The sequence below is a fragment of the Galleria mellonella genome, unplaced genomic scaffold (genome assembly GCF_026898425.1).
Source record: "Galleria mellonella isolate WM207_F2 unplaced genomic scaffold, CSIRO_AGI_GalMel_v1 utg1674, whole genome shotgun sequence".
Lineage (NCBI taxonomy): Eukaryota > Metazoa > Arthropoda > Insecta > Lepidoptera > Pyralidae > Galleria > Galleria mellonella.
The window spans coordinates 452,627-464,325 of record NW_026442013.1 but is presented as its reverse complement, the minus strand read 5'-3'; the positions used below and the strand labels follow the sequence as shown (position 1 = coordinate 464,325).

The following is an 11,699-nucleotide window of genomic DNA, read 5'->3' as shown; positions in this document are numbered from 1 at the left end:
TCATTGGCCAGTTACATCGAAATGCTCCGAGTATTAAAAACAATAGATTGAGAATGATAGTCGTGGATTGAAAATATTTTATTATCTGTGCCTGCGAGAAAGATAAGTTTAATCTGTGATAAGCTTTATTTGAAAACAGCTGATGGTTGATGATGAATGAGTTAATTTAGGAATTGGATTTTTAATAAAGATATTGCTATAAGTGTGAATTCTAAGGATGGCGGAAATACAAACTCTTGTAGAGATGGGTTTCTCTAAAGAGAGAGCGTAAGTGTTAACAATAATTATTTATATTTTATCTTTTACGGTTAGGTTATAATTTGTATTTATTTTTCGTTTCCAGGGAAAAAGCTCTAGCGATCACAAATTATAAGGGTGTTGAACCTGCCATGGAATGGCTGTTGGCACATGCTGATGATCCTGGAATGGAGAGTGGCCAAACTGTTGGTGGGCAAACACTTGCCAGTAATACAAACTCCGCTTCGACATCAGTTACTGAATCAACAACAGAGAGCAAGCCGGAAGAAGCCAAATCCTTTAAGTGTGATGAGTGCGGGAAATTGTTTAAAAATCAGGATGAAATGGAGTTTCATGCGGCGAAAACAAATCACAGTAGTTTCTCAGAGTCTACAGAGGAGAAGAAACCATTGACAGAGGAAGAAAAGAAAGCGCAATTAGCACTACTTGAAGAGAGAATGAAACAGAAAAGGAAAGAACGAGAGGAAAAAGAAAAGGTATTTATTCAATGGGAATAATTTTTATTCAAATTAATATAAATATTAAAATTCACATGAATTCTGATTTACATAGAATATTTATTAAAAATGAAATATAACTTCAAGTAGCCTTGTAAAAAGGCACTTTTAAATGGATATTTTTTATGATTCTACTATAATTCCATAAAGTTATTTAAATTTAAAGCTTAAGTTATTTAAAACTAAGATGAAAAAAACAGATATTATACAAATTGCATTTAAAAAATGTAATTTATCTATTAAGTTGAAAAATTAAGTATGAGTATATTGACAGTTATTTTTGCTTTAAGCTGTGTATAATTTAATAAAAAAACTTCACTAGGTATATATTTCAACATTATTGTATCCTTGTAGTTTATTTAAAAAAGTTATGTATCTATATTGAAAAAAGAATTCAAGCCTCACAAACTATAATATCCATTTATTACAATAGGCAGAAGCATTGGAAAGGGAACGTCTTCGCATTAAATCTGGTAAAGACCTCCAGGATGCACGGCTGAGGTTACAAGAGCAGGAGATGCAGAAACTTGTTGAGCAGCGTCGTCGGGAGAAAATTGAAGACCAGAAAGCAAGAGAACGTGTTCGAGCACAAATTGAAGCTGATAAACAGGCTAGGAAGTTAGTAATACATACTATATTTCTATGTCAACGATTGTATCTTTATGAAAATGATGGTTGTTGGAGCTAAGAATTATTTTTATGTATTAAAAAAAGAATTGATATTTTTTAATTCATTTAATAAAATTACTTGTTTAAGTTTCCTGTAATAATTAAGGCAATTTAGACTGAATCAGGAATAAATAAAAAGACTAGAACACAGTTTTTTAAAATATGAATTATATACTATGCTAATTGAAATATGAAAATGATATTGTTGTATGTTTTACATTAAAGATGTCAAAAAAGGCAAATCAAACTGTAACAAAATAAAAGAAATAGCTCTATTTAATTACTTATATCTTAGATCAAATTTGACAATCCTTTTTAGTTACTTTCTTCTTTTTCAAAGTCTTTATATTGGAAAGAGACATGTTGAAAAGTTTCCCCTTCATATATTACAGACTGGCTGCATCAGGTCAGACAGCTCCACCGCCAGTTGCTACGCCCCCACCGGCGCCTGCTGCTGCACCAGCACCCAAGGTCTCATATGACCAGGCAAGGATCCAGCTCCGACTACCTGATGGAAAAGCTTTAGCTCACACATTTGGAGCCAAGGAACAACTCGCTGCTGTTAGGTAATCTAAAGAGTTATTTCATATCACTAAAATCGTATAACAAGTTATTTATTATAGCTACAGTAGAGTACTCAGTACTGGCCTTAAGGAGGGTACTAGGCGACATCTGGGGGCACAAATCCACAAAGAGCGCTGAGGTATAAGAGAGGCATTATAGGGTTACTTTTTCGTCATCAGAGGGTGTCATAAGAAATTTGCCCAGGGCTGCCAGTATTTAATCTTTAGGATTGATAATTTATGTGGACCATCATGTGAAGTCCATGATGTATATATGCTGACCAGTTTCATTTGTCAGCATGTTTGTCATTCCCTGATATACAAAAGAATTTGACCTACATGTAGTATTTAGCATGATAATAATAATAAACCTGAACACTACACAGTGCTGTGATATAAGCTACTTTTTATATCATATTATTGTATGTTTTTTTTTATTGGATGAAAATGGAGTGCTAACCTCGCCTGCGCTAACGGGACATGCTGGCGGGGCACCAGTGAAGGGGTGATGAGGATAAAAACAGGCCATCATGATGAATTCATCAGGAATTAATCATGATAGTTTCCAGGGGGAACCGCGAAGAGATCGACCTGGTTGGATATATTGCCAGCAATGGGATTCTCGGTCTCCATTACTAACAATTCCTTTCCCCCCCTATTATTGTATTTTAGAACATAGGAATTTGCAGATACATTTAATTAATTATCATGTTTATTAAATATAATGTAAGCAATGTTTTTTTAATATACCTTAATGGCTAAATAAGTTCTACTAAATTGCTATTTCTATTGAATAGTACTAATTTAACTATAATTTTAAAATTGCACTGTCTTCAGATTGTACCTGCAAATGAATGCTCGGGAATTCGCACAAGATGACAGTTTCAAACTTATGACAACATTCCCAAAGAAAATCTTTACTAGCGAAGATTACGAGAAACCTTTGGAATTATTAGGTGAGATACTATACTATACTAATACTTACGCTTATCCTGTCCAACTCTCAAACCTGCGGTTTCGATAATTTATAGAAATAATGTTTCACCTTGTTGTTAATAAGAATTGTAAGATTGCGTAAATAAAGTGGTGGATTCCATTGTCCGTCTAATTGAGGACATTTTTTTTTTAATTGACCCGTTTCTGGTTTTAACACACTGTATCCTAGTTAGTTCTGTAGTTACAGGACCAAACTATTAATGTGATTGTTTGACATTTGGTCGTATTTATGTATCTTATATATTTTTATTATAATTCACTAGGGCAAAGCAGTAGGATACAGTTATAAAAAACTAGCTAACTTTTTTCCGCGACTTTGTTGATATGTTTACTCACCGAGATAGAATAGCCTATATCCTTCTTCCTCCCATATAAATTTACAATTCACCAGAGGGAGACTTTGTACAAAAGTAGATTGCTTGGGTACCTCTGTCCCATTCATGTTTTAACCATAAAGCAGTTGTGTTTGCACGGTTGTGTTTCGGTTTGAAGGGTGGGATATGTCGTGAATTTACTGCGTACGGAGGAATAACACCTGAGTCCTCAGGAATGGCAACGCATAGGGTGATATCATTGGCGAAACAGTATACTCTGTTATGTCCATGGTACTACTCATGTCTATAGGCGACGGTTACCACTTTCCATCAGGTGGGCCGTCAGTTTGTTTGCCATTCTAAGTTGTATAAAAGAAAACAAAAATACATTTATACCAAATTTCATAGAGATTGGTTGAGCTGTTAAGGCACTATAAGGTAACAAACAAAAAAGATAAAGATAGGGATGTAAAGTATCGCTAATATTCTATATAGTCTCTGTGTTGTAAGAGAATTATGATTTATTGCTATTTATATTTTTAAAATTTATATTTTTTTTTTTTTTTATTTTTATGAGAGTCAATTTTTTTTTAGGTTTGGTACCATCGGCTGTGATCATAGTGTCAAGAGGCCAATAAGTAAAAAAATAATCTTGCTACAGTTACCTGTTTATCAATTTGAGCAGTATGGGTTTATATGGGTGCGACAGGTATTAACATAAACAGTAACAATAAAGTTTGTGTATGCACATGAAGTTTCATTACAATTCATCATCATCATCCTATCAGCTGTTGCAGTCCACTGCTGAACATAGGCGTCCCCTATTAGGTGGATTTTGCCAATAGTTGCCACGCTTGCCAGGCGGGTTGGTAGCCGCAGTTAGAATTTTGGTGTTATTTTAAGAGAAACTGCTTCGAGCATTACGTTTTCTTAGTCGCCTATTACGACGCCCACGGGAAAGGAAGGGGTGGCCCATTCTATGCCGGGACCACAAGGCGGTTTATTACAATTACTTACTTACTTGAGTAAATTATATAATTAAAATGAATTTGAATTATATATCAAGTCTCAAACTAAGCAAAGCTTGTATTATGGCTATTAGACATTTTTTTTAATGGGTGAAAAAGGAATGGTTACTCCGCCCGCGCTATCGGTAAACACCAACGAGGCACCAATGGAAGATAGGTAACAATGAATGGAGGTCAGTTGGCCCACCATGATGAATTCGACAAAAATTAACCATGAGGGTTTCCAGGGGGAACCGCGTGGAGGTCGATCTGAGAGTGCATATTCCTAGCAATGGGGCTCTTAGACCTTATTACTAACAATCCCGTTCCTCCATTAGACAACCGTCAGACATGTCTCACTAATATAATAAAACTGTAAGTAGACGATATCTGTACATAGGAGATATTTAAGAAAAAAAATATAAGGGGTTGTAATGTAATGTAGATTGGAATCTCCGCGCTTAGCTTCTAATTTGGGTTGTTGTGCGTATGAATCGTGGCTAGTACAGCCAACCCAACTCCGTCTAGAAGCAGAAAAGCTTACCAGGAATCTTCAAAGGTCTCACGGAGCGACCTCACCGTTCCAAGGATTTCTAAACGTTGATGAGCCACAGCTTTACATTCCAGGGTCTTAATAATAATAATAATAGTTCATTCAATAAACATTGGTACACTTACAAAAAAGGTACATACAGAGTAAAATAACGTGTATAGGAGGTGAATCCTATCCTATACCAATATTTTTAAAAAAAATCTCTTCCGGTATCACACAAAAAGAATTGCACCAAATTGAACAGGGTTGTTTACATTTGTTTTTTTTTATACCACTGAACTTGTTTTTACAGATGTGTTTCTGAAATTTGGTGTATGTTTAATTTGAATACGCCATCTAGAAATGGTATGTTTTATTGCTTTCCCTATTTCTATTGTACATTAGGTATAATTTTATTAGGATTATCACCAGAGGGAGACTTTTGTACAAAAGTTTTAAGGGTGGGATATGGCGTGAATTTACAGGAATAACACCTGAATCCTCAGGAATGGCAACGCATGGGGTGTATCATGGGTGAAACTGCTCATGTCTATAGTCGACGGTTACCACTTTCCATCAGGTGGGCCGTCAGCTTGTTTGCCATTCTAAGTTGTATAAAAAAAAATTAAGAAAAAAATGATTCCAGTCCATTAATTTTATTATAACATCACAATAGGTAAACTCATATGGCTTATCGCTAATTATTAGTATAAAAATATTTATTACCCTATAAATACTATAGGTACAATTAAAATACAACCCATAAACACAAGTGAATTCTTTCAAATAACAGAAATACATTTTATTATATTGTATTTTATTTTATAGCCAGGTTTCGAGAATGTGTTATTGTAAAAATGCAACAAACAATAATAAATTACCACCAAAAGTAGTTAATTCAATTATTCGTTATTATTTATTTAAATAAAATTACCGGCTCTATAGCTGAATCAAATCTGTCAGAAATTATAGAGTAATAGACATAATTTAAACGAGAACCGAGAACCTATCAAATGATAGGAACTACCGAGAATTTATAAATACATACAGAGTTAATTCAAATTTAAATAAAGAATAAATTAAAATTTGATATAAAATTTAAGTATGTATATTATTATGCTAAATTTCATCAATTATTATTTCAAAGTTCAATTAAGTACATGCCTGTAAAAACATAATAAAAATATACACAGGTATTAAAAGAAAAATGTATAAAAAAATATCTAAATTCATATGGTCTTCAATGATATAAAAACAAGATAGATAAACGTCGACTAAAAATCGTACTAAAAACAGTAAAAATGATTAAATTATATTATAGCAGTGTATATGTTTATTGCACTTGTAAAAAAGATATTAAATTACACATTTATTTTTAACCATTAACTATTGACAGCCAAACATGTTGAAATGTTTTTACAAAGTGTAAAAATATGACAAAAAAAAATTCATCTAAATGGTAAATAATTCATAACTTGACTTGTGATAATTAGTTATTAAATTAAGAACATTAGTGTATATATAGTAAATATGTCTATGGGTAGTTATTAAAAAAAATTACTAAAAAATCATTATGCATTTTAAGCAAAACTCATTTTGAAAGATGTCATCTCGAAGAGCTATACATATAAATTACAAAAATAATAACATAATATTGACTTGTAACACAAATGGATAATTATATCTACTTATAAAAAGAATTATTACATAATGTACATTTCAATGTTAACACATTTTTTTTTTAATAAAATTAATGATTCTGTTAGAATTGTCATGCATACCCCTAAAACCCTGTCTGCTATAGGTACTGTGAGGCACAATACACAAGCAATTATTATTAATATGAATACCTAACAATATATTATTACGTTCATGTTATTATTAATTCTTACTTTCCTTATGTAATTTGGACATGGTTTTCCTTTAATACAGTATTTTTTAGGATTTTCTAATAAAATAATAAATTCAAACCTTAATGCAAGTCTAGATTATTATTAATAGTGTACAAAAGATTTTATGCTTATGTTAATTATGATTTAATAGTAAATTAATAAATTAATGTCAATGATATTTAGACACATAGAATAAATAAAAAAATACATTATTTATTATTTTAAATTTGCATATATAAAAAATGTATATAAAAAAATGCATATTGCTTTTTGTCTATTTTTTCTCAAATAAACCAAATTTCATTGAAAGAAAATTATTAAAATAAAATATTTGATTACAAATTATTAATCCCTAATTACATTGCAATATATTGTAAATAAAAAAAAAAAAAAAAACAAAAATAATCTGGCCCTATTGCATTTTAATGGAGATAGTTATTGTATATTGATGATTCAATATATTTTTCATAAAAAAAAATATCAGGATCCCAAATTGTTGCAAATTGGTAAAAGTGTATCTAAATTTACATAGACATTTTAGCAGTGGAAATAATTTCATATTGATTTTTTCCTACATTTTTATTAATCTTGATGAAACTGGGATCCCAAATTAAGAGACATTACATTTGAAATTCTAAATGTTACATCACAATTTTAAAAACGCAAATAAAGAAGAGAATGTAATTTCATGTTATTTTTTCCTCTATTAATTATTTAAAATTAAAGTAAAAATGATATCATGTCTTATATGGTAACAGGTAATAAATCTCACAGCGTAAACCACTGCAGCCAAGATATAAGTTTGTACAGTTGTACATATAATCGTTTTGGTTCCCCTTCATTGTGAGGATAGTATATATCCTGGGACGGGTCACAATTAGTCAAAACTGAATTATACTCACCAAAATATTTGACGCCATCGCAATCTGTCAATTCCAAACTCTTGTTGAAGCATAGACGTATCTCAAATATCTGATTCTTACCGTCAACTTTATTGCACTCTATTTGCGGTCTGACACCCAACTCTTTAACAATTGCATTATTGATATCTATAATAGGATATTCCTTTTCTTTTGTGGGGACAATGTTAGCAATTTTCAGTATATCTAACATGTTGTATTTTTCTAACCAGTCGATACCTTGTGAGAAGTATTTTAATTCAGAATTAAGAGGTTCTAGCACAGCGGCACAGGTGCCATGTTTAGTCCATTCATGTGACCACAAAGCATATGTTGAAGTTTCTGAAATATTTATAAATATAATTTCATTTCAATATCAGCATTTATGTTACAATCAGATAGGTTGTTCCTCATATTAATGAATATTTACGACTTACAAAAGTTAGCATTAAGTAGTGTTTTTATATTTGATATATTATTAAATAATTATAGCATGTCTTTTGTCAAAATAACAGTACATAAAATAAATATAAAGATACTTATATATTTTTATCAAAAATATTTATATAAAAAAGATGATAAATCTTAAGATTATAAATATAATCAAACATTAAACACTGATAATGTTTAATCAATCAATAACATTCTAATTTTGTATTCAAAATACACATAGTGACCAGATGACATTAAAATGGTTGGAGATTCAACTTCAAAAAAAGGTGATATTCAATTTTTTTTTATGGGTGAAAATGGTATGGTAACTCCGCCAGTGCTAACGGGATGCGCTAGCGGAGCACCAGTGAAGGGTGATAGATGAGAATGAAAACAGGTCAGTTAGCCCATCATGATGAATTCAACAGGAATTAATCATGATAGTTTCCAGGGAGAACCGCAAGGTCGACCTGGTTGGGTATATTGCTAGCAATGGGATTCTCAGTCTCCATTACTAACAATCCCTTTCCCCACAAGGGGAATATTCAATTATAATTTCTATGTGTATGACTCACTCTAAACCCATTGTTTTAATTGAAAGCACTTGCTTCAATAATGATCTCGTAGTTTGGTCAAGAGTAAAGTTTGTCAAAAAATGTCACAACAATTAAATATATGAATATATACTTACCAGCCTCAATATTAGGCCATACTTGCAACATTACAGGCTCAATAGGTTGAATTTGTTCAGGGTCAAAATGCCATGTTCTATTACAGAATGAAGGTTCTCTAGTGCCGAGCCGTGTTGGCCAAATGCCGTGAATAGACCATGAATCCGGCCTGGTGGGCATTGCACACGAGTGGGCAGGACTCTTCTCCTTCCATTCTGTACACACTGTCGCCGGCCAGAATTGTGTAAATATAAGCAAATCAAATTGATGCTCATCCTTCACAGTCGACGGTTGCACATAATCCACACTAGATAACAACAAATCGTTACTTTCACATATGGTATACAAACAGAGTACATTTAAATTCGAATAAATATTACCTGAAGTAAAGTAATAGTAAAATCAGATATGCATTGTATAGAGGCATGTTGACTAGAAGTAAGTTGGGTGAAATTAATAATAAATAATTTTGTTATATAAAATAAAAACCATAAATAAAATGTATACAATGCAAGATTTAAGAGTGAAATAACTATAAGAAATGAAATGTCTAAAATGAATGTCAAACGAGTAAATGTCATTCAAGACGTCAGTTTAGAAGTCATACTGTCATTCAGTCAACCAAGTTCCAGCTGTATCCGTCGGTGCTATTCTTAATCTATGATTTATGCATATCATAGATTAAGGATAGTATCTGCTACATATAGATAAAAAAACCTATGGATCAGTGTGAAAAAATAAAGTAAAATATATAGTATATATTAGACAGAAATAAATTCGTTTCAAATATATTGTACAGGAATTACAAACAAAACCATTTTAATCAACCATTTAATATTATTCAGAATACTTGTACTTTAATCCATGGTCTCTATTAAAAATATTTTTTATATAATTCCAACCAGTTCCATAACCAAAGTTGTAGTTAAAAAATGTAGAGCAGTGGTTCGGAATGAGCATTAAATCCTTTTTCAGGATGGCAGTAAATAAAATAAAGATCATCATGATGGTCGCGAAACTTTAGTAGGAGATGACACCTTAAGAAAAAGATGTTCCGTCCTTTAAACATATTTATAAGATTTACGCATTCCTAATTCAAGTCTATTAAATACCATACTTTAAATGTTGGTACTTGTGAGCACTTATCACAGTATGCCAAATATAATCTTTTGCAGGTACTATCTTAAATCTTTATGTTAACAAATTATAAATTTGTGAACATAAGGCGTTACCGCGTTATTCACTTCTTGTTCTGCTGTAAAGCAGAAATACCATGTACGTATGTTTTAAATTTTGTATTATAGTGCATGCTCCTAAACTTCATCGTATCTACTATCAAATATTTCTCTGTCCATAGCTAAAAGTTCCACTACTGATCATTAATCATTATTAACTTAACTTTTAAGCCTTTAACTGTCCACTGCTGAATATAAGCCTCCTCCTTGGGAGTTTTGCCAGCAATTGCCATTTTTGGCAGGCGGATTGGCAACCGCAGTTAGGCTTTGAAATTGTTTCAAGAGGGACGTTGCTGCCTATCCCTCGCCCTCCTTAGTTGCTTCTTACGACACCCACGGGAAAGGAAGGGGTGGCCTATTTTATGTCAGGACCACACGGCAACGCCTGACCATAACAATAGACAATTCTGGGGTGCCCCACTGCCCCACCCTTTCTCCTTAACTCCTATTGGCGAAATGCAACCTATACAAATAACTTTCTGATTATTAGATTTAAATCTCTAGTTATTCTATTATTACGAGTATTTGAACGCGTTTTAGACTGTACTTTAGAATTGTTTTTCACGTAGATCAAAATTGCCTACCTACTTAATTATGATATTTTAAAGGGTACCTGATTCATTTTTAATGCTAGGTGTTTTTCTAACGGCTTGAATAAAAGGAGGAGATTTTCGATTCGATTGTATTTTTTATGTTTGTTACCTCATAACTCCATCACCGATTTCTAAAAGAATATACTTTTAGATTGATCCCATAGATATTTTATTAAGTTTTTAGCACGAGTGCTTCCCGTAAGAGATAGCAATAACAGTTTAAAAATATTAAATTAAATTAAAAAAAAATAAAAAATATCCAGAGCAAATACAAGTAATTGAAAAGAAGACATGTTTGCATGCGACTGTCCGTGTAATCCAAGATTGAAGATTGATATGACAAAAGTATTGACTTTAAATAATCAAGAGTCAAAGTCAACAGAATGTGATGATGCGTGGATCATAGAATCAGAAGTATATGAGTTGCAGAAGAGTGTGTCTGGTTTTGATAACATCTGTGTAGTTAAAAAAAAAATGTGGAATAAAATTGTAAAATTTATTTACGGTGTTTTTATACCAATTTTAATCATATTATATATTTTTTTATACAACAGGGGCAAACGAGCATGCTGCTTACTAGATGGTAAGTGACTACCGCTGCCCATGAGCACTTACATCACCAGAGGTATTTCAAGTGTGCTGCCGACCTTTTAAAAAAGATTATGCTATTTTTTTAAGATTACGATGTCGCATCGTATCGTATGGAAATTGATTCCAAATTGTGCGTGGAAGAAATATATATAATATATATAAATAATTTACCTGAATATGAACTAAATTTATAATAGATTTAAGTCAAGCCAAATAAATTTAGTTTACGAATATCCATGATACAATAATTTCGCGAAACTATCAAATTAAAATATTAGGTTTACAGATAGGTTTAGAATAGCGCTACGGAATCGATGCGATTAGATAAACATAGCAATTTATCTGAGGGTTACCAATTACTACCACCACCAATGATTAAGTAATCATGGACAATATTCATAATAGACAATAATTTTAGTTCCTAAATTACTCTGTAGAAATAACACCAATATTAATTGTTGTTTCCTCGCTAATTGCTTTTTTTAATGGATGAGAATCGAATGGTAACCCCGCCTGCGATATCAGTTTACGCTATCAGTAAACATAAAAA

At 31.8% G+C, this 11,699-nt stretch overlaps 2 protein-coding genes across 2 annotated transcripts; one reads left to right on the top strand and one right to left on the bottom strand.

The window, feature by feature from the left end:
* The first annotated feature begins 102 nt into the window (after window positions 1-102).
* Window positions 103-4,045, top strand: LOC113513978 (UBX domain-containing protein 1). Its single transcript, XM_026897962.3, has 6 exons — window positions 103-267; window positions 344-734; window positions 1,189-1,373; window positions 1,817-1,990; window positions 2,825-2,943; window positions 3,892-4,045. Exons 1-6 carry the CDS (start codon window positions 218-220, stop codon window positions 3,933-3,935), a joined length of 963 nt encoding a protein of 320 aa, XP_026753763.3. The 5' UTR covers window positions 103-217; the 3' UTR covers window positions 3,936-4,045.
* Window positions 4,046-5,476: 1,431 nt separating this feature from the next.
* LOC113513745 (ribonuclease Oy) lies at window positions 5,477-9,271 on the bottom strand. The gene is made up of 3 exons (XM_026897727.3): window positions 9,111-9,271; window positions 8,751-9,037; window positions 5,477-7,969 (listed from the first exon to the last, which is right to left on the bottom strand). Exons 1-3 carry the CDS (start codon window positions 9,155-9,157, stop codon window positions 7,497-7,499), a joined length of 807 nt encoding a protein of 268 aa, XP_026753528.1. The 5' UTR covers window positions 9,158-9,271; the 3' UTR covers window positions 5,477-7,496.
* Window positions 9,272-11,699: the final 2,428 nt, after the last annotated feature.